Consider the following 23,235-nt stretch of genomic DNA (forward strand, 5'->3'; position numbering starts at 1 on the left):
AAAGAACAAGCAGATTTATGCATATCCATAGAAAACACACCATAAACTTTCAAAATGAGAAAATAGTGTTGCTTTGCAAAACTTCTAAGTGTTAGTGATTTATCAATCTAGATGGACTCTCCAAATTAGCTCATGTTGAACAAGCTCAGACGTGTCAGCAGTCTTGCAAGAAACAGGATGTAGATTCCTCAGTCTTCTTTTTATTTCCTCATCTGTTGTTCTGATTCAAGTTTCTGCTGTCCTCATTCAACCCCTCACCCAGCCATTTCTACCTCGGCAACCAAAGCCATTTGGGAGCTCAGCTTTCCTCACCCTCCTCCCCCCCAAAAAATCTCCCTAGAATAACCATGGGGACAAGGATTGACAATAGTTCACTGACAAATGCCCAGAACTTAACACCAACCAAGCTTGGAGGAGTAAAGATGGTCAACAAATATTTGCAAGAAGAAAATCACCAAGAGACCAAAAATCGCATCCTTTGTGAAAGTGTATCACTACAGTCATGGCAACATGCCCTCATGCCCATGGGGTCCACTGTGGGTTTGCCCTTGGACAAGCTGCTGTCAGCGAGAATGTCCTTAGAGATCCAGCTGGGAAACACGAGGCCAGGCGGGAGGCCAAGGTCAAGCATTGGTTTTAGGTTTATTTTTGTTTCCACCATTAATTTTTTTTTAAATATAAGATTAATTTTTCTTAATTTAGAAAGGCAAAGATGACTGCTTGCCATGTGAATCAATGAGTGAATGAACAAAATAAAATGAGCAGTGGTTTCGTGACCAGGTGGGAACTGAGGGTCAGGGAGGAAGGTCTGACCTCATTGTATGAGTTTTTGTTTGCTGGCTTGGATGCTGTAAGCCTTATTTATACTGCAAATCAAAGAACCAGAAAGCAATGCACTAGGAGGATAAGACTTTTCAGGCTCTGTCCAAGACCAGCCCAGAAACGTATCCCAGAGGGGCTGGCGGGTGAGCAGCCAGTAACCAGCCCAGCCCCAGTGATTAATTTGGGGAAAACCATGGAATCCACCGTTTGGTGCTCCATCATAGGAAAGGGGAACATGTTGTAACACGGAGACATTAATCTGAAACAACTGAAAACAGAAATTATTTTTCAAGGCAGTTTCCATGCTCCGTATGAATGACTTTTAAAATACCTCATCAACAAAAAGCTTCAGGAAAATATATGACAATTATCCAAAAAGCAGACATTCAAGAAAACCCCCAGAGCAGTTGTCAGGATGAAACATGACTGAGGTCTGTGAGCTTACCAAGCCAGTGGGCAGGCTTAGGGACCATGAACCCCACCCGAGGATAATAGGGAGTAGGCCCAGGTAGGAAAACTGCACACTGAATTTCCAATGATGCTGGCAAAAGCCAGGTAGCAAGTGTCCCCTATATGCCTTCCAATCTCTCTGTGTCCTTCCAAATGACCTTCACTTAGGGGACTGGAGTGCTCACTGCCTCCTGGCCTCTGGAAGAGGGGCTGTGAGGGGTATGGGTTCCTTAGCCCTTGCAGCCTGCCTGGGTAAAGACAGAGACTGGAGTAGACAAGTGACCACATGAGCTCAGCTGGGTTTATTTGAAGAGGTTTACTGAGCTGACTCCTAGCTCAGTGGTAGGGAACTTAGCTAGCATGCTGGATGACCTCAGCTCAGTGCCCAGGACTGCAAAACAAAACTCAAAAAACAAAAAAGGCACAGGTGGTCTCTGTCTAGCGAGCCCTGGGCTACCCAAGCCCAAGGTGCCAATGTTATTCTTAATCTCGTCATTTTGCTTGTGAGCCCAGCCTTCAATGGCTGAGCCATCTCTCCAGCCCCACTCTTAACTCTTCTGACCCCCTCCTGGGTCCGTGTCTTCTCCTGAAAGTTGTTATCTCCTCTCATGGACTGTCTCTTAGACCATGAAGAAAGGAGGGCTTCTCAAAACCTTCTAGAGTCTGTGCTGAGCAAAGTGCCAGCTACCACCAGCATTGTTACTACTGTGGGAGCCTGAAGGGAATTCAGGAAGCCGTAGCCCTGGCCTCCCATCCTCAGCTGGCAAGTCCCTTTGAGAAGCCATGAAGTAGAGGCTCCAAAATGGCAAATGGGCTGCCAATGGAGTACCACCAAGCTCCTGCCATGGGTCTCTGTGGCCAAGAATCAGTAATTTATTGCAAGAGAACCAGTCATGGGTACAGAAGCCACTCTGTGTTTTCTGTTCGTGTGTGCAGATGACCCCTGGGCATCTGTCATGAGTTGAGGATAATCTGTACAAGAGCTGATGTGGAGTAAGGGACCCCAAATTCAAGTAGACTGTCAAAAAACAGGGGAAGGCAGCCCTCTCCACCATAAGGATCTACCAGGAGAGCTGCTCTGTGACCGCACTAAGGCCTAGGCTGAGGAGAAGTGCCGAGTCCGCTCTGACTAGAGGTACAAACATGTAGAAGGCAATGCATTTGTAAGTAAAGACAGACTGCTTAAGTAAAAGGAAGAACACCCCCCCCCAGAAATGTCCAGGAACAGCCTTGGGGTGTTGTTATAGATGGCTCCCCAGAAACACTGAGCCTACCGAGAGGTTTGTCCAGACTGGCTAATACAATCCAGGGTGGCAGTAAGGGGAAATGGAGAGAGCATTCAGCTGGGTACCCCAGCATTTTTTACTTAGGGACACCCCACCCAGCTTCAGCCCAGGCCAGAGGTAAGATCCTTGATCTCTGGAGACCAGGAGGGAACGACTAGAGGAACTTGTTCAGGCCCAGAATGTACTGCTGGGACCATGGAGGTATAACACAGTCCCACAAAAACTACCCAAAAGGAAGCAGGGTCACCCACAGCATGTCCTCCAAGCTTGTGCCAGGTTCGCAAAGCAAAGCTGGGCAGATTCAGGGCCTGAATTGACCCAGTGTGTTTTCACTAGGCCTAAGAACTGTAGATTGTCCCTAGGGTGATGGCGCTGGTCAGGACAAGAAGTGAAGGCTGCAGGCTGGTTCTAGGGCTTAGAGAAGGACAAGGATGGGAAAGAGGGAGGCAAGAAAGGAGACATCCCAAGCAGTCTCCATTGAGGGACCAGCAGACTTCTTGGCAGGGGGGATGTGGGGGATCAGAAATACTTACAATTCTCTACCATTCCCAGACATTTTGAAGCCACCAAATGGAGCCTGTGCATAGAATGCATTGTAGCAGTTGACCCTAGAGAAAGAGCAAAAGATGCCCAGGTTACCTGGAGAACACGTGCCTGCATCTTAAGACACTGGAGGCACAGTGATGCCTAACACATGGCCTTGGGTCAAAGTTTCAATAACTGGAACATAGCACACTCTTTCTGCTCTTTACTCCCCCTTCCTGTTTATCCCGCAGAAACTACAATTAGAGTATTCTGAGGAAGAAAGCTAGGGGATGAGTTAGCTGTGCAACGATGCAGTCCTGACCTCAGAGTTCTGCTTCCTAGTCTATGTGACTCTGAGCTTGCTCGACCTCTTTGAGTCTCATTTCACTCATTTGAAAGATGGGCATGAGTATCAGTGTTCAGAATTATCAGTGAGCAGGAATAAGTGCCCATACCTTGCAGGCTAGTTATATATGGGTTTTAGAATCCACCAGAGACAAAATTAGAAAGGTAGCACAGCACAGTGGGTCGAAGGTCTAGGCTTTGGAGCCTCCTTGACTACGTCCAGTGGCCCTTGATGACCCTTGGTTCTGCACTCACAGACTCAACCAACTTCAGATCCAGAGTTTTGGCAGAGTTACTTTTCAACTTGCCAGTGTTCCCTAAACAATATTGTACAACAAATATCAACACAGCACTGTGTTGGGTGTTGCAAAGCACATAGATGATTTTGAGGGCTGCAAGAGGGGTGTGTCTTGGAGGTAAAATGCTTTTTCTAGTATGTTCCAGGTCCTGGACCACAGCACAAGCATGATACAGATAGATAGATAGATAGATAGATAGATAGATATAGATAGATAGATAGATAGATAGATAGATAGATAGATAGAGATAGACAGAGCCAGCCAGCAAGCTGGAAGATGTGCCTAAGCTGCCTGCACATACAAGGAACTTGAATAGCCAAAGGGTATGGTCACTCAGCAAGGAATAATCCTCTGCAGGGAAACATGCAGGGTCGATTGTACTAGCTGTGTGATGCCATCTTTTTCATGTCTTGGTTTCTTCATATGAAAAATGAAGAACTTAAGGCCATAAGATACCCATTTCAGAGGGCAATCAACAGAGCACTTAAACAGAGAGCTCACATCACAGAATGTCCTAACCTGTGGGAGTTCAACGGGTTCCTAAGAGGGGGGGTTGTGAAAAGAATGGGGTAGGACAAGAGACACAAGGAAGGAAGCCAAGTCTGTTTGTCTGATCAAGGGCTCATTTATTAGAAATTTTTACCCAACTTATATAGGGAGAAGGCAGGAAAAGGGGGAAGGCTTAATTACTGCTGCAGGAGATAGCAAGAATGCTTTCATGGCTTGAATATTGCCCTGCAAGATACCATAAGGATGTTTTCTTAAGATACCTCACGGATGCTCTAAAACTAACAGACGGATGTCCTCACAAATCTATCATCCATGACTTAGGGTCCTAGATAACTCTTTCACTAAATAGCTTTAGGTCTCCACTAAATGACCTTTGCTCACTATTTGGCTTTGGCTTCAGTAAATAGCTTTGGCTCCCAGCAACAGAATCTTCGCTAATTAAAGAAAAGTGAAACTAGTAAGCCCAGACGACAACAACAACAAAATGCTCAGTGCTCACCATACTGTCCCCGACTCCAGTGCGGAAGCCAGCTTCAGGGCTTTGTCAAGGTTTTTGGTGAACACTGCTGCTGTGAGTCCGTAGTCAGTGCTATTCGCTCTTTTGATCACTTCTTCAAGATTTTTGAACTTCAGTATTGGCTGCACTGGTCCGAAAATCTGTGATTAATTGCAAGGAGAGCAGTAGGAGGCATGTGAAGGTAGGACTGTGTGCCCTGAGCAGGCCTTCTGGCTTTTGTGCCTTTCCATAGCCTCAGAGCCCTTCCCACCAAGACAAAGAATCCCAGAGACCTCTATAGCTGTGTGATAGCTGATTCAGATGGAACAAAAATGAAAGATGATCCAAGAATATACACTGTATTTATGATCCCTCCATGCCAGCACTGTTTCTGGGAACCTTCAGCCTCACAGCTTTGGGAAAACCCATGCGCAGAAGGAAAAGCATTGGATAGCATTCTGGAAAGTTCTCTAGAAGGGTGCTCATGGGTGGATGAATGCTGCTCTCCAGTCACTTAACGAAGACACTTTAACAGTTGCTATAGTGAGTCCCAGGGGAAGGAATGGCACGATAGTCACACAGCAAAGAAAGGGAAAGGGAAGCTACAAGGTGGCCCTCGCAGAGGGGATCCTGAAGAGAGCTTGCGATTGATTCAACCGGTAGGTCGGGGTACGTGCCAGGAGAGTGAGCAGTCTCTGGACAACTCCTCAGCCTCCTCAGAACTCCTCATCAAGAATTATGCAAAACGGCAGCAACAACAAAAATAAATTAAAAGGAAGTGCATAAAGATCTGAGCTCTGCACCACCCCTGAGAAACCCTTTGACACCTCACACGCCCATCCCCTCACATGCTCCAGAAGGCAGCTCCTGAAAATCCAGTCACTGGGCCTCAGACCCCCTGTGCAGGAAGAGCAGTCATGTGCCTAACACTGCGAGTGAGGGGCAAAGGGAAATTTATGCTTTTATGGTGGGGGGGGGGCGAGGGGGGGGTGCTTAATCTCCATCTTTGTCAATAACAGCTGCGGCAGAAAAGTCAGTGAGAATTTATAGCTGCATCAAATTCCTTGAGGGATACTTGTTGTTGAAGGACAGTCTGAAGAGTGTGACGTGGCCATGGTTCCTGAATCCATAGTTTGGTGTCTGGTAACCCCCCCCCCCCCCCCACACACACACACCCCACAAAGCTGAGAGATGGCGGACCTGGGCTGTGTATGTCACTGAAAACATGTAACAGTGTTGGAAGGAGAGAGGGAGCTGCTGCTGCCTGAAAGCCATGAGCCATGGCGGAAACAGGACTGGAGCCGCTGAAGCTGCTGCCAGCCTTGGGACACCAGGGATGCCTGAGCCCCAAAGGATAGCAGAGCTGCCCAGAAACGCAACTGTTTGCCCTGTAAAGGCCTCGGGTTGGCCGTAGCCCCACCTACCTCCTCTTTGGCGATCCTCATGTTGTCTGTGACGTCTGAGAAGACAGTGGGTTTGATGAACAGTCCTCTGTCCTCCATGGCTGACCCCCCACATTCTAGCTTGGCCCCTTCCTTCTTCCCACTCTCGATCAGCTCGAGGATTTTGTCAAACTGCTTTTGATCGATCTGCAAAACACAGAAGGGAATTATACTTCCTTCCCAGGAGGGGACTATTGTCCAGTATTTTCAATGGCCCTTCGCACCATCAATGGTCAGCTCCTACGCTGTGTCCTTGTCAAGTCCTAGATCAGATAACAGAGAGCCTTGTGAGTAGATGTACCTCCCATACACAGACCTATGCTCTGTGGGATTGCCCCTGCCAGCTTGAGGCCTTATTCACATGTCTGGCTTCTTCCTCATGCTGTAAGGAAAGTCTAAGGGTGAAATGGATTCTGAGCTGGTCGCATTCTCTCAGGTCTTGGAATTCTGCTACCATTACTGGGTTTAACAAGTACAATCACAGGCTGCCTGGCTAAATGTAACTATCAGAAATACAACATACCGTAGCTTTTAGTGTAAGTATGTGCCAAGCAGCATTTTGGATATACTGACACTAAGATGTCTTCAGTTTGTCTAAAATTCAAGTCTAGTGGTGTCATATTTACCTGACAAGCCTGTACCCTGCTCACCGCATACCGTAGGTGGGGGTGGATACTTACTAGAATTATCTTATCACACAGTGCAGAGAAGGGAGCAGGGGCCGAGCCCTTGACTCAGCCCCCGTGGAAACAGCAGAGTGAGCCTCACACTAGGGTACTGCTTCATGGCTGGAGGGAAATGAACTGATCAGAACAGTTCTTCCTTCTGCTACCCCCTCCTCGGCTGAAAAGTGCCCTATGCCCCATGCCACAGATTAACACCCAGCTGGGGGACTTGGTATTCAACCAGCTGCCAAAAGGCCATTGCTTCTTGGGACGGCTCAACAGGGAAGATGCTCTTTCCTCTTCTTCATAGACTTCTTCCTCAAATCCATATGCTCTTATCATGACCCAGGTGACAGAGTCGTTCGCCCCACCCCCACCCCGAGGATGAGGGAGACAGAGTTTTCAGCAAAAACATGGTTACTGAGACACTTAGATAGGATACTTGGTTTCATCCCAGAAACATTAAGTAGAAAAAAATCGGGGCTGGAGAAATGACTCAGTCAGTAAAACTTGGGGACATAACTTTGGATATCTGGCACCCATGGAAGAAACTGGGCATGGTGACACACACCTATAATCCCAGGACTGGGAGGGCGGGAACAGGATGGTCCCTGGGGCTTGCTGGTCAGCTCATCTCATCTACCCAGTGAACTCCAGGTTCGGTGACAGTCCTCTGTGTTTCTTTTCAAGGAACAATGGAAAAGAATCCAGTGGGGGAGCCGACATGATCTCTTTCTCATAGAGAAGGGGGAGGAAATCTAAGTGCATAATGACATTTGCTTGCCTACTTGCAAGGAAATCCTGGAGGGGTACGCCAGGAGTAAAGATTGCAGGAGCCCCGCCGTGGGGACGGGCGAGAATGGGCGTCGGTGGCATGGTGATGGTGGCACCCCTTCACTGTAGTCCTTTGCACATGGGGAGGGTTTAGAGCCACATGCTGACACAGAAGAGTAACGAAAGAAATCGAAACACATCCGGTTTCAAGCCCTGGCAGCCTTGCTCTGGATGAACCGCATCTTGGCTCAAAAGCTCCAGACGGGGCTGGTGAGATGCTCAGCAAATAACGGTGCTGGCTTTCAAGCCTGGCAGCTTGAGCTCAATCCCAGGCCCGGCAAGGGTCCACAGAGTAGAAGTAAAGAGCTGTCTCTGGCCTCCACATGAGGGCTGTGGCATGTGCGCCCCACACATATACACAAACATATACATGTACAAATTAAATAGATTAATGTTACTTAAAACATTTTTTTGGTAATGTGGAAAAAATAATCCTTATGTTAAAAACCCCCTCTCTCTTCCTAGAGGGCCGACATAGCTCACTGGAGGAACTTCATCAGGCCTCAGGTCTTGGCTGGCTGGGACTATGTTCTTCTGGCAGATCCCATCCGTTCCACAGGCAGCAAGGATGCCTGTCAGAAGCCCAGCACACCCAAACTCCATGCTCCCCGATGAGTCCTCTTAAACAGGTTGTTTAAATCTAATAACCATCCGTGAAATGTCAGCTGGTGCCTACAGCACAGGAAGAAAGATCTGGCAGGAAGTGAGATGACAGGGCGGGGCACAGCACCAGAAGTGGGAAAAGATGGCCCCCACAGGACCTCCGCAGAGGACGCCTCCGGATCCTGAGCAGGCCAGGTGGCTTCCTTGCTCAGCTGCCAAGTTAACCCGAAAGATGATGGAATGTTCCAGCCAGCAGTCTCCAGCCCTGGCCCCCAATCTAGGTCAGCTAGCTCTTCCACGGGCCTGAGACAGAGAGAAGATGGTAAGACAGCTCTGGGCTGCCTTGTAGAGTAAAACCTTACAGGTCTTGCAAAGGGAAAAGAACATAGACGGGATCCTAAACAGTGTCCCTGTTAGACGACATGAGTGAGGTCCAAAAGCACTCTGTACAGCCAGCCCCGGTGAAATGGACAGACACCCGCTCCCCAGAAATGCCACACTGGAGACGTGGGAAGAAGAGGAGAGAAATGACAGGAGAAAAAGCTATCCTTAGTGTGTTTCCCACCCATTCCAGATTAACACTACACCTCATGGATTCTATACTTGCTCTATTTGTGGCCACATTTGCACTGAGAACATGGACTGCAGAGTTTGTGGTTGAGGCTGGGCATGGGGAATGTACACAGCTTCCCCACCAGCGAACGTGACACCAGGGCCGCAGAGCACATGGACTGGAGTCGGGGTTGGCCAGAAAATCCCCCTCCACTCCTTCCCCAGCCAGCATCCACACAGAATAAGTAGGCACAACTGATGAGGATATCCTGAAATCACTCGGAGGTGAGTGTGCCCCCTAGGTGGGAGAGATGCCAGTCACTGCATCTCCCTTAAAACAAGTCTATTCCCTTTGTGGAGCACTTCCTGGTGGTGCCACACCCTCTCCTGCTCCCATTTTCCAGACAAGCAAAGTGAGGGCTGGGAGGAACAAAGCTGCAGGGGCTAGTCTGAGCTCAGCAGTTTCCTGTGAAAACATTTGGCGCCAATTCAGTGAGCTTCCGGGACAGACAGCAATGGGTATGGCATGGATATGACTGGAAACGTGAGGGCTGAACAGGAGTCTGGCAAAGAAAAGCAGAGGGTTGCCGCCGTGCTCTGTTGCAACAGTGCGGGGATGGCGGGCCAGGCTGCCCTCTGAAATATCCATCTCCTTCACTTACATTAGCCGCACAGGACGTGCCCTTTACAAATGTTATTAAACTTCCTGGTTACAGCCATTCGCATCCCGTCCAGGCTTCCCAAACCAGGCCTGCAGAAACCTGTTCTCATTGCTCAGGGTACAAGCCCGAGCCCTCTAGTTCCTGTGGGTTATCTCATGCTATGATGCCTGTAGCCCTGAGGGCCCCTGAGACCAGCTTGTCAGTCCTTGCCCTGGCTGTGCCCCAGGCTTTGAAGGTCACCATATCAAGAAGGCTGCAGGTTACAGCAGATAGCCTTGTTCCTGGGAGAGGCTGGATCCTCCCTGTTCCCTGTGGGTGCAGCTCCATTTCCTGACAGAAACAACTCCATCATCGGCTTCTAAAGAAAAGCCTTGAGTGAGTGACAGCACAGGCTGCCTCTTCTCCTTAGAGGAGGGACCCTGTCTGTGGCCCTACCGCTGCCTAGCTCAGCCCCCGGAGGAGCGCCACACGTGGAGACGTATTACCTGAGGCCCCTGCTCCGTTTTGGCATCGAAGGGGTCCCCAACCGGCCTCTTCTTGGCGTACTCCACGCTCCTCCTCACAAACTCCCCGTAGACCTGCTCTTCCACAAACACTCTGGAGGCGGCGGTGCAGCACTGGCCTTGGTTGAAGAACACTCCCTGATGCGCACACTCCACAGCCAAGTCCACTGGGGGTTCGGGGGAGGCAAGAGGAAGCGATTAAGTTGTTACAGCAGGCCTGACAGCTGCAACTCTTAATTGCCCCCACAAGAAAACAGGGCCTAGATGACCGCATTTCAGAAACGAAGTTTTCTTTCCCGGCGCTTGGTGGGGGAAAGGATTTTAGATGCACCAAGTGTGAGTTAAGTCCGAGGCGCAGGACTTCCCAGGGCCTTTAACTCGCCAAGGAGTGCAGAGGTGCGAACACTTCCCAGTTCACCCTTCCATAGAACCCCCACCCCAGCTTTCCTGTCCCTGGAGGGGCTATACTCCAACAGGTTGTGACAGAACAGCCCCACAAGGCTCTCTGACCTCCCTGCACCCCACCCCTGCATCTGGGCCAGGAGCCCGGCTGGCACTGCCCCTCCTCAGGACACCAGTTCGTTTTCTGGTCCCTGATGGGAACCAGGAAGGATGACTGAAGTGACAGAGTGGTGCGTGTGTGTCACCTCGGAGCATTATGTCAGGATTTAATTGTGTGGAGTGGCGCTCCCTGGAGGAGGAGGAAGGAGGATAAAGGGGACAGGCTGTTTTTATGACCCTGGAAAACCAGCCCCTACAGACACTTCACAGAGAGGACAGCAGGTGGAGCCCCCCCGCCCCCCCATACAGTGGCCCAAGAACTCAAAATAGTCCTGGTTCTCTGCGGTGGGGGTTTGGGGCCCTAAATGTGAGTCACAGTAGGGCAACATCCAAAACCGTGCCCACAAGCCAAGTGACTCCAGCAGAAACATCTCTTCCTCACTTGTCTTCTCTCCCACGGAAAATGAGCGTTAGGGAAAGGAACTGCTACCAGTCCGTCACATCTTAGTGAGAAACTGTGTCAGTGTCTTTATTTCTCAGGGCTATTTGAGATTCCAGGCTTATCTGAGTGTGGAATGGAGGGCTTTGTTCTCTGTGTCCCGTAGGGAATTTCTGGCACCGGCGGACAGGACAGTGGGGGAGGCTGTTCTTTAAGGTATAGGCGCTCTAAGGTCTTTGAGGAGCCACACCTCTTGATAGGTGACCCAGTGATCGGGTGGAAAATGAAGGCTCAGTGTGGTCCTTTCTGCCCTCTTCTGGAAACAACAGCCAACAACAACATACATTTTAATATTGTGTCACACCGCTCTGGCAAGACACTAGTTGCTCCCAGCTGCTGCGCAGGTGGCTTTCCTGGGGAAGAGATCACACAGGAATGACACCCAGAGCGTGTTTTTGTTTTGTGTTTTGAAGGGTCAGCAAGGCTGTCCTCTGGTGTGCTGGGCCCAAGACAGAGAGGAAAGAAACACTTCAACTCTCTCGAGAGCCTAAGAACACTGCGGCGACAGTGGCTTTGTGAATATAGAAAAACGGATGCTCAGAGTAGGGAACCTGCCTCCTCCTTCCCCAGCCTGGAAAAGTTCCTGTAGGAGAACCTGGGCGCAGCCTGCAGGCCCCTCACGGGAGCCTCACAGGCTCCTCCTTAGGGGCAGGAAAGTGAACTTAGCTTTCAGGCGTAGGCCCTGCAGGGCACATAAGCCATGTGCTTGCCCATCACAGCCCTGGTGCTTCACCCTCTCTCAGCCCGTGGAGGGTAACAGGCGGGCCTGCCCATGAGGAAAGCATGCCGCTGTGTTTCCATGCTTCTCTCCTCGGGTCCTGAACGCACACCAGGAAAAGAGAAGAGCCCTACAGCCCCAGCCACTCACGGTCAGCGTCGGCGCACACGATACAGGGGTTCTTCCCTCCCAGCTCCAGGGTGACCCGCTTCAGGTTGCTCCGGGACGCGGCTTCTTTAACCAGCTTCCCAACCTTCAAGGGTAAGAATCAGGCTGTGTTAACTCTCAGAGGCGGTGGGCTTGGCCCCAGGAGATGCAGGCATGGCGGGGGGCATTCTGGTCACCTGCCTGGGTGACGTGCCCCAGGCCTGATGCATCACACAGGCCTGGCTCCGCAGGCTGGCCCCTCCACTTCTGTTAGTACCAGCCGAGACTCCGCCAGCCCAGCACGGAGCTGATGCTGCGGTGAGGGGACTTTCAAGTTCGGGCAACATAAAGACAGCTCGCATTGCATTGCGAGGACACGCGACCAGGCCTCCAGAGCTCTCCAAAGACTGAGCCCACCTTGGGAGGAGGAGTGAGAATTGATAGCTGAGGTGGTGCCACCCTCCCACACGCCCTGACAGAGTCTCTCTGTGTCCTGGGAACGCAGCTGGACACGCGGCTGGCCTAGCGAGCCTTCTGCCTCATCCTGAGGACGAGTTTAGCAGGCGTCAGGAACCGTGGAGCTGGGAAAGACCCAGGAGACCAGGCCAGACCCTGAGACCAGCCGGGGAAGCTCGGCGTCCACATTGCCAGGATGTTTAATGCCATGCAGGGGGAATGGTGGCTGTAGACCAGACTCTAATTCTGACTAGGGTCTAAGGATGCCTACCCTGGCTACCAAAGGGAAGGACAGGAGTGGGGTGAATATCAGGCTAGACATCTCGGAGATGTCTCTTTCCCCCATCATTCTGCTTGTCTTCTTTTTTTTTTATTGATTTGTAGGTGCTCTTCACATATGAGGACTATATAAACATTTGGAGAGCTACATGCAACACACTGGTTTTCTCCCAACTTGTTTATCATCCCTTAGTCTTAATGACATTGTTTACTATATAGATGTTTTACATTTTTATTTTATCTTATCTCCCTAAGGCTTTCAAATTCTATTAACTATTTAATTTGGGAACTGAAACAGTAACATTTTACCAATAGTTAGAACACAGTTAGATTTAGAAAAAAAAAAAAAAAAAAGGAGCAAATATTATTTGTGCTCCTTGAGGAAACGTCTGTGGGTCTCAAATAATGGAGCGTTTGTTGTGTTTGCCAGCAGCTCATCAAGGGGGCTTACCTCTGTGGACCCGGTGAAGGCTATCTTGTTGATCTGCGGATGGGAGGAGATTGCTGCTCCCACGGTGGGCCCAAAGCCTGGCACAATGTTCACCACACCTGGAGGGAACCCGACCTGGGTAGGACAGAAATGGTATCAAAGGATCTGCAGGGGTGGCAGGAGTTGTGGCCATGTAACGCCACAGAGCAGCTGGGTCGCATGCTGGCTAGGATGTCCCCACATCAGCTGCACACCCCTCCTCCCAGGCTGTGCAGGCCTTCTAAACCTCTGCTGCCAGCTGGGGGTGAGCTGATCACCCCCAGCAAGAGCCTGTCATCCCAGCAGGGCTCAGGGGCAAACGTTCAGGGATGCCACTAGGTGGCAGTGGCCTTCTTGTATAGACTGCCAGGGTGTGTGTGTGTGTGTGTGTGTGTGTGTGTGTGTGTGTCTGTGTGTACTGGGAGACACGTGTGCATGTATATATCTGTGTGTGTGCATGTATGTCCGCATGTGTATAGATGTGAATATGAGAGAATGTGGCTGTGTATGTGGGGGGGGGGGTGTAAGAGAGAATGGGTGTGTGAGAGCCTTTTTATTTGTAAGAGAGTATTTGTGTGTGTGAGCATGAATGTGTGAATGCGTGCACTTGTACGTGTGAGTTCGTATGTGATTCTGTGTGTGCATGTGCATGTGAACATGAATATGAGAGCATATGTGACTCTGGTGTGTGTGTGTGTGTGTTGAGGGAAGGAGAGGCATCTTGGTCACCTCCTCCCAGGCACCTGTGCTCTTGCCAAGTCAGTGCTGGAACTTACTCTGCCCCATGCTCATCCTGGTAAAACGAGAAATCCTTCCCCTTGCTGGCCCACTGGGCTCACGCGGGGTTGGCACTCACTGAGTCAAGGGGCTGCTGATTCTTCCATACTTACACTCACGTGCGGCACACAGGGGGACCTCCCCATTAACATGACTTTCACCAACCCTATGGGGTAGCCGGCGCCATTCCCAACATGGCTGGGCCTTGTCTGTGACTCTTTTTCTTTTTAATGTCATCTTTTAAATGTCTGACTCTTTAGTGTCTTAGGCATTATTCTGTAACGGCTGTGAGTTTTGGATCCTAGGGTCTCGCTCATGGGATAAGCACGCGTGGCCAGGAAGAGGAAGGGCCGACCTGGCTGCTTACAGCGGCCCGAGCCTCCTTCAAGCAGTACAGCCTGCTCCTCCCAGCTGCCTCAGCCCAGCTGGGAGTGAAACGGTTGCCTTTCTTCCAGCTCGTCTTTCTTCCTGCTCTCTTAATCTCTGCTGCACGCATGCTGATGATGGAATGGCTGAAATATGCTGCCAGGTGTGTCTGCCAGGTGCCCCTCTAGGCCACTGCTTCCCCGAGTGGTGGCTCCCTTGGGGCGAGGAAGACAGCGTGGAGGCTCCTGAGAATCTACACACAGCTGCAACTAACTACCTAGCTAGCTGGCAAGGCCACCCTCCCCAGAGGAGCAAGGGCCATTTCACTTCCCGTGGCCACTGAGCCCAGGATCCGGGGAGCTTGCGGATAACTTATCTGGCTCCCTTCTGCATTGCTCTAGGTAAAACACAGAGGGCTAACCACTGGATTGTGCCTTAGTGAGAGAGGCAGGTTCTTATTAAGGCCATAGGGGAGGACCAGCAGCTCCAGCTCAGTCACCACGTGTATGGTCACCAAGCAAAACAGTCACGCCCTTCCCTCTACGTGGTGAGCCGGTGGCCTCTGTCACAGCTTTCCATGGTGCCTAGCTCTTGGGTGTGTGGCTCTCTATAGAATACAAAATATCTTCCTCTCAGTTTTCTTACCTCTTTGATGAGAGAGCCGAGGTGCAGGGCAGTGAGGGGTGTCTGTTCAGCTGGCTTCAGGACCACGGTGTTCCCACAGCACAGGGCAGGGGCCAGTTTCCAGGCCAGCATCAGCATGGGGAAGTTCCACTGTGTCAGAGCACAAGAAGGGGGCCCTGAAGCTCAGGTCCACTGTGCCCTGATCCCAGGGCCCAGCCACCTCTGTGGAGGACACTTCCTTTGTACGGTCTGGATTGGGCTTTGGAGGATAGTTTTGGAGTATGCAAGACTGCAGGAGCCCAGTGCTTGCTCGCTTGGCTGCACCCTGGAAGATGCTAATGCGGAGCAGCTCTACCCTATACCCTATGTGTGTCCCTATGTGTCTCCCTACTGCCTCCAAGGTGCCTGCCAAAGGGGCGCCATTTTTCTTGTCTCTTCGGTCCTCATCCACTCAGCTGCTCTGAAGTGGCCCAGGGCTCCCCGGACAGATAGGCAGCACTGAGTTCTCCAACAGGCAGAGGGCTCAGCCCCTTGGCATCCCAGACTATAAGAACAGGCCCTGCCAGCAGCCAGCGTGCTCATCCTAGCCTAAGCTTCTACTTGACAGCCTTTCTCTGCTTCCTTCCAAGGGGGCAACAGGTCCATGCTCTTGTCCAGGCAGGTCCTACTGCTTGCAAAGCCCTCTTCTATGCTGACCAAACTTTCCTATTCCAGGAGGCTCAATTAGGGGACTCTGCCCCAGAGAAGCCGGCCACTTCGGACTGACCACTCTGCTGGAATCCACTCCTGCCAAACACTCTGAACTATCTCAGGAGCCCTCAGGCATGGAGCCTTGTTACCCGCCTCCCCCCCCCCCCCCCGCCTTGCATTTGGCCAGCAGTAGTTACAGTGGGCAGACACAGAGTCTGTGGAGGAAAGTGTCCGTACTTACTGGTGTAATGGCGCCACACACCCCAATGGGCTCATGCCTGGTAAAGCAAACCACGTTGTCATCTGCAAGAGAGGTGACACGGGTAAGAACACAGTCATGGCTAAGAATTTCACATGGACCCAGGCTTGGTGGCACATTTGAATCCCAGCACTTGGGAGGCAAAGGCAGGTGGATCTATTGGGAGTTCAAGGCCAACCTGGTGTACATAGTGAGTTCTAGAACAGCCAAAGCTAAAAGACTGTCTCAAAACAACAATGAAACAAAACAAACAATAACAAAAACACAAACCAAACAAACAAAAAAAGTATTTCTCATGGTAAAACTTAAGAGAAAAAAAAAATGGAAAAGCCTACAAAGGTGCCAGGTCTTTTATCAAAGAAGTGATCTGAGCTCAAGGTCAAAATGCAAATTGAATTCCATAGAAAAGACTCAACATGGTGCCATGTGGGGAGAGAGCCCATGGTGGGGGTATACGGCAGGGGAAAGGGTATGGAGGGAGGAGAAGACAGATTCCCCCAATAGTCCCAGCCGAGGCTCAGGTCCATGCAGACTCACCTGTGGGGATGGTCCTGCCCTGGATTTTGTCTGCCCACCCGGCGAAATATCTGAAGGTCTTGATACAGCCCTCCAGGTCCATAAAAAAGGCATGAAGGAATGGCTTGCCGGTGTCCATGGTCTCCAGGGTCTGCAAGGACAAGACGATGTCTTTTGTAGACACAGCTTTCTTTTGTCGTCCATTTGTTAAGCAGAGGGGTGCTGGAGAAAGCATCGCCCCAGGGCGTAATTCTCTAGACCTCAGTCCTTACACACTGCCTCAGGAAGCTTGTCTCTACAAGGAAATGGACTTGCCTGGACTGGCAAGGATTGACCCCCTTTATTGCCAGGGGGCTGGAAAAGCATGGACAATATCTACATTGACACTCATTTAAAGGTGTGCTGGGCGCCATCTACCCTAGCATTTGCTCATCCATCCCCAGAGCACAGCGGTCTCCACCATACCATCCAGACACATGAATTCATGCATCCCTAGGGAGCTTCCAGAAGTTTGGCTGGCAATAGGATGGCTTCTTTAATTCTAACAAAATAGAAAGGGAAGACGTTGGTTTTTCCTTCTCGGCTGAGCTGGTCAGTGTGGCAGCGGAAAAAAATGATGGAGCTCAGGAGGGTCAGGCCACCAGCACAAAGATGCCATGCTTTCCAAGCAGGCTCCCGGCCGGATGTGGAAACAGAGTAGGGAGGGCCAGCTAGCTAGACGAGGCAGTCACCCAGGCTGGGGTGCCGCTGGTCAATGTTGGGATTCTTTTCTATTTCTAGCCTCGGTGACTGAAACGCCTTTGTCCCTCACATAAGCAGCCCCATGGAGCACTATGCTGAGGCCTCCCCCCCCCCGCCCCCAGTTTCACAGAAGTTATCCACCCGATGTGTTGCCTGGGGCTGGATTCCTGCTGAAGCCTCCATGAAGCCAGATGATGCCAGAAAGAGGAAGGGAGGTGCCTCTTCATTCCTACTCAAGGCACTTGCTTATGTCTTATCGTGTGATGGATGGCTCTGTTCCCAATAGAACATACAGATGAACACGCAGACTCTGAAGTTCAGGGCCCAGTGACCCCCGAAGCTGAACAAGCAGCCAGCACTAACGTCCAGCTGTCTTAGCTATCACCCATTAGGTGGCTGTCCCTGGGACATTTGGAAGACTTGAGATAGTCAAGGCTTTTCTGTCTGACCTTTGCTTCGGAGACAACCGAAAGAAACAACCCCTTCTGAGGTTGTGTGGTATGTATGTGTGTACATATTCATGTGCGTTGTGGGAGAATGTGCGTGAGTGAGTATGTATGTAGAATTTCCTCAATTGCTTGCCATGTACTCTTTGAGCCTGGAGTTCACTGATTTTGCGAGACTGACTGGCCATGAGCTCTGAGATTCTCCTCTCTCCACCTCCTCAGCCCTGAGGTTTACAGGCGCATCCCGCCAGGCCTAGCTTAGTACATGGTGCCGAGGATCCAAACTTGGGTCTTCATATGTGTGCAGCAAGCACTCTGTCAACTGGGCCATCGCTCTAGCCACAGGAACAGACAACTTCTGATTGACGCTGGCTGAGACCCCAAATGTCTTCCCCCTCAGTTTCCTCTGCCGTAAGAGGAAGCTGTTGACAGTTTTACCCTCTTGGGGCTGGTGTGTGAAGTAAGGGAATCGGTGAACATAACACTCAAATGGGTGGCCCGCTGCAGTGTGAATGCCCACGTGCTACCTGGTGGACAGTCCTGCTTTCTCTTATGCACTGGACGGTGCTTGGTGATCCTCACTGTGTCCCTGAGCAGGACAGACTCAGACTTGCTGAAGATGGTAGAACGTGGCTAGGTCTGAGAGCCTGAGTCCTACCCTCAGTCCCAACCGCTTGGAGGCCAGCTTGGCACACAGTACCCTGTACCCTTGGTCCCCATGGATTGGCATCCGTTTTCTGAGGAGAAGCCTGGCACTTGCAAGAATGTCCAAAGCATTTGACACAATGGTGCACACCTGTAATACAGCACTGAGAGAGGCAGAGGCAGGGGCAGGGGCAGGGGCAGGGGAAAGGGCAGGGGGAAGGGCAGAGGCAGGAGCAGGTGGATCTCTGTGAGTTCGAGGCCACCCTGGTCTACAAAGCGAGTCCAGGACAGCCAAGGCTACACAGAGAAACCTTGTCTCAAAAAAAAAAAAAAAAAAGTCCAAGGGCCCCCAGCTCCCATGTGCATGAACACATCTGTGCATGAAGCTAGGAGTCTCTCTGTTCTTGACTCTTTGCTGTGATAAGGCAAGGGAGAAGACATTGATGGAGCATTGTAGGAAATTTTGGAACATGGCAACCATCTGCCTCCCATCCTGGATTTCTGCCTCTGGCTTGGTGGACTTGGACACAGAGCTTACTTTTTCTGAGCCTCAACTTCCTGACTTTGAAGTGAGATAATATACTACAAGCCCAGAGCCCAGGCCCGTGGAGGGCATTCAATAAGCATTGCCTACAGATTTTTAAATTGTTAATTTAGGCAAGATGGCTTGGTAAAGTAATGACTTGAATTTTCTGGGTTGGTTGTAATGAATCTGTGTAAACAAAACCCAGTTCTTTAAGGGGGAGGGGAAGCTAAGGAGATGGCCCAGAAGCTTGGAGCTTGCTATGCTAGTGTGAGGAGCTGATTTCAACCCCCAGAGCCCACGCCTGAGAAAAGCCAGGTATGACAGCACGCTCTTGTAATTCCTGCCTGAAAAAGGCAGACACAGATGCCCCAGGCTCACTGGTCAATAAACTTAATTAGTAAGCTCCAAGCCAATCAGAAATTGTTTCAGAAAAAAAACAACCAAAGTCGACGGCTCTTGTGGAACAACACATGATGTTGACCTCTGACCTCCACACGCACAGGAAATGTGTGCATGGACATCTACACTCATATGCTGTGCTGGCTACTGGTTTGTTGGCCTGACACAAGCTAGAGTCATTTGGGAAGAAAGAACCTCACCTGGGAAGATGCCCTTAGCAGATTGGTCTGTAGACAAGTCTGTGAGGGCATTTTTTTTTTTAAATTAATGAGTGATTAGGGAGGGCCCATAGATCACTGTGGGCAGTGCCAACCCTGGACAGGTAGTTCTGGATGGTATAAGAAAACAGGTTGAGCAAGCTGTGAGGAACAAGCCAGTGAGCATCACACTAACACGGCTTCTGCTTCAGTTCCTGCCTTGAGTTCCTGTCCTGATTTCCCCCAGTGACGGAGTGTGACCTGACAGTTAGCTGTAAGCTGAAAGAAACCATTTCCTCTTTTGGAAACTGCTGCTTTTGGCCATGGTGTTCTGTCACAGCAATAGAAACCCTAACTAAGACACATGCACATCTCCACATGCACAGTGGAAAAAAGAAAGAAGAGAAGGAGGAGGAGAAGGTTGTGGTGGAGGAGAAAGAGGAGGAAGAGGTGGTGGTGAAGGAGGAGGAGAAGAAGGAGGGGGGTGAAGACTGGAGTTTAGAGGACTGAGCTTGAGAAATCAAGTTTATCTCTAGACTGGAGCAGAGAGCTGTCTTCCTGCTGTGATTCGAACATGAGCCACCTTAGCCACTCCCAGGCTAACTTTACCCCATTGAGAGAAAAAAAAATGCACCTTCTGAAAAATCAATGCTTCTCAACGTTCAGATACTACAGGACAATTGAGTGCTGGTATGGTTGCCCAAAATGCCAGCATGCCCAGACTGCAAATGAAAATCTAGAAAAGGCAGCCAAGTTGAAAGGTTAACCTCCTATCAAGGATGGGTGCTGTGTGTCACCTACCTGGATGAGCACCGCGAGAGCTAGAGCATGGGCCCAGGGTGCCTCAACAAAGCTAAAAAGTCACAAGTCACTGAGGCCCCGACATCTGTTTCTGAACTTTGAACACTGAATAAACACACCCAGCTCCATCAAACCGCTGAGCTGGCGAGAGAATAGGACAGAATAAAGCACTTCGCTACTCAAAAAGGCAGGAAACCATATCAAGGTGGCGAGTGAGGGGCGCCCTCCTGTGATGTGGTCAGAGTTTTCAAAGCCATATTTCCCAGTCATTCTTGGGTCCCTTTAATGTTGGGGCCAAAAGCTGGATCTTATTTCTTGTGGGCAACCAGGTTGCCATGGCAGGAACGATGTGCTGGGCGGTGTCCCCATTCCTCCTACCTGCTTTCTGTCTGCTCTCAATGTGCTGTAGTGCCAGGGTGATGGGGCCTGAGAGGAAGGTGGCCGTGCACTGTCACAGATGGCACTGATGCTTGAGGGCAGGGCAGGGAGGGTTGCCCAGGGCACATCCTCTTGAGCCTGCTATTAGTACTCACGGACATTGCAGACTGATGAGCTCATGCGGAGGAAAACAGAAATGTTTTTGAAAAAGCCAGTTTGGCAGCTTGAACAGTGCGGCTGGTTTTCGGTGCAGGAAGGAACCAGAGGCTCTCTGGAGTTTTACCCTGGGAGGGAGCTGCACTCGCTTAGGTTTCATTCCTGTGACTATGAGGCCTAGCAAGTGGGAGGAAGGAAACAGCTCCGTGATATCTGCAGAGCTCTGTCAAGGAGCCCCTAGCCCCAAGGAATACACACACTCAGGACAAAAGCAATCCAGTGTCCTAGCTGATTCTGTTCTTTAAAAGGGAGGCTACTCTCCTGGTTTTCAACATCAGAAAAACAAAAACATTAAAAAAAAATCAAAGACCAAAAAGGAGATGTTGCCTCCTACGAATTGGGTCTCACGGTTGAAACAAAATTTTAATCAAGAAATTGAACTGTGCAACAGTTAGAGCGGAGGTTGTGATGGGTCTGAGACACTCCCCTTCCACCCACCCATGGGACCAGTGATGTAACTCCAGGAACAGGTGCTTGCCTCCAAGCCTGAGGACCCAAGTTGGATCCTTGGAATCTGTATGGTAAAAGAAGAGACCCAGATCCTGAAAGTTGTCCTCTGATCTCTGCATGTATGCTGTGGCAAGTAATATTACTTGTATCCCCTACAAGTAATAACAACTGGAAAATATAAAAAACAAAAACAAACAAACAAACAAAAAACAAAAAACCCAAAGACTTCCTGTGGCTCAGAGATGTCTTCAGGTCATCTGCCTCAGGACCAAAGGAGGGCTGACTTTCAGCATATTAACACCTTCCCAGCCCTGCAGCCTTTGTGTACTACCACGGGCAGGCTGTATTACGATGCTGGACTGTTTCCTAGCAGGGAAGCTAAGTTTTCTGAGAGTTCCTGGCCAGCAGGGAGGCAGGGCAGCTTGGGTCAGAGCCTGAAGGCTCATGTAGCATCAACATGATGATCGCTATTACCTATAATAGTTACCTTACTATTATACTATTGTATGTGGAGGACTCTGTTCAGGATTCTTAATGGCTCCCTCCCCTCCCCCACAACACTTGGATATCATTATCTGTGACATTCCACCTGAAGAAGTAAATCTCAGGCAGTCAGAAACTAGAACGTAATTAGTAAGTGGCAAAGCTAGGATTTGAACTTAGAGCATTTAGGCTGTGAGTCTTCTTTCCAACAGTCTGCACGCGTGCTCACCACTGCCCAGTTCAGGGGCCATAAGGAATACATTCGGATAATGCAAGGACTTTGATTTTCTATGAACAGCATCATTTGTTTTAATAAACTTATAAAAAGGCTACAACCAGAGCATTAGGCCTTCAGGGAGTGACTAACCCCTCAATACATACTGTATTTTTTCTCCTGTGCTAAGTTTCCACAATACATCTTAGCTTGTAAGTCACCATAAGAGACGAAAGGAAGCAACTAATAAAATTTTAACAGCTCCCTGCGATAATACAAGGCCAATTGCTTATTTCTAGGATTTTTCCATGTAATATTTTTGGGCTAGGGTGATTCTGGATAACTGAAGCCTCAGATCAGAGGAGAATAGCAGAGCTATGATGGGGTTAAATTTATGTTTGCAGGGAAGCTAACGTGAAGAAGAAATCATTACTACATAGATGACCAGGTGAGGTCAGGTGAGCCCAGCCTCTGCTGACTGGCTGTGAATGTCTCTACTCTGGAAACCGCTAAGGCAGATGAACTTCCTTTACATAGCTTGGCCTAGAAGCTGAGCTGCCCTGAGGGGCGGGGAGGAGGGGGCAGGGCAGATGGAGGTGGAGGGAGCCTGACTTCAAGATGACAAGGATGAAGTCCAGGGACACGGACACCTGCTACCCACATCCAAAGACCCAACAGACCCATGGCCACACAAAACAGGCACCTCAGATGTTTCCAGCCGCATCCCGTGTGGACAGGCCCCGGAGGGGGGGAGGGGTAGTGAGGGCAGCCCCCTCCCCCACCTGCCCAGCGCATTTACTCACTGCCAGGATAGCGCGGTCCCGTTCTATAAGATCAGCCAGCTGGTGCAGCAAGTGGCCTCGGCTCAGGGCATCCAGCCGGCGCCACGGAGAGCCCCGCTGGAAGGCAGCTTGTGCGGCCTCCACCGCCTTGTCCACATCCGGCTGCACGGCAAAACAACAGAGAGAATGTTCACTTTCCGTGAATCTGCAGTCTGAGGGCACAGAAAACAACGGTGCCATGCTGTGGAGCCAAGGAAAAGCGGGGCAGCTCAGAGCGTCGGCGCAAGGAGCGTTTATTTAAATCCATTCGATGATTTTGAGGCTTCCAAGTGATTTTTATTTTCTTTACATGGTAAGTCGTTGTTGTTGTTGTTTTTAATATTTCTGTAACGGCCAAGTATTAATGTTTTATAGAGCTGTCAACTTCAAATACTTTTCTGGATGACCCAGGTCTAAAAGATTTTCCAGGCCAGGGAGACCGTGGCTCAGCCGGAAAAGTACCTGCTGTGGAAGTCCGTTGGCCCGATGTTAGTCTCCAGAATCCAGGGTGGAGGGAGAGGAATGACTCCCAAAAGCTGCCCTTTGACCTCCCGGTGAACACAGGAGTGTCTGCAGACACACACACACACACACACACACACACACACACACACACACACACA

At 50.3% G+C, this 23,235-nt stretch overlaps 1 protein-coding gene across 1 annotated transcript in view; it reads right to left on the bottom strand.

The window, feature by feature from the left end:
* Aldh1a3 (aldehyde dehydrogenase 1 family member A3) overlaps positions 1–23,235 on the bottom strand; it is a 34,580-nt gene that overhangs the window by 4,325 nt on the left and 7,020 nt on the right. The window contains exons 3-12 of the mRNA XM_055623653.1: positions 22,595–22,735; positions 16,317–16,446; positions 15,762–15,823; positions 14,852–14,980; positions 13,046–13,159; positions 11,863–11,965; positions 9,977–10,161; positions 6,158–6,322; positions 4,737–4,894; positions 3,092–3,166 (exon numbers count right to left, since the gene is read on the bottom strand). Of these exons, the coding sequence (XP_055479628.1) occupies positions 3,092–3,166; positions 4,737–4,894; positions 6,158–6,322; positions 9,977–10,161; positions 11,863–11,965; positions 13,046–13,159; positions 14,852–14,980; positions 15,762–15,823; positions 16,317–16,446; positions 22,595–22,735 (1,262 nt within the window). The remainder of the gene's footprint in view (positions 1–3,091; positions 3,167–4,736; positions 4,895–6,157; positions 6,323–9,976; positions 10,162–11,862; positions 11,966–13,045; positions 13,160–14,851; positions 14,981–15,761; positions 15,824–16,316; positions 16,447–22,594; positions 22,736–23,235) is intronic.

This window comes from Psammomys obesus, unplaced genomic scaffold, assembly GCF_907164565.1.
Source record: "Psammomys obesus unplaced genomic scaffold, mPsaObe1.curated_primary_1811, whole genome shotgun sequence".
NCBI lineage: Eukaryota > Metazoa > Chordata > Mammalia > Rodentia > Muridae > Psammomys > Psammomys obesus.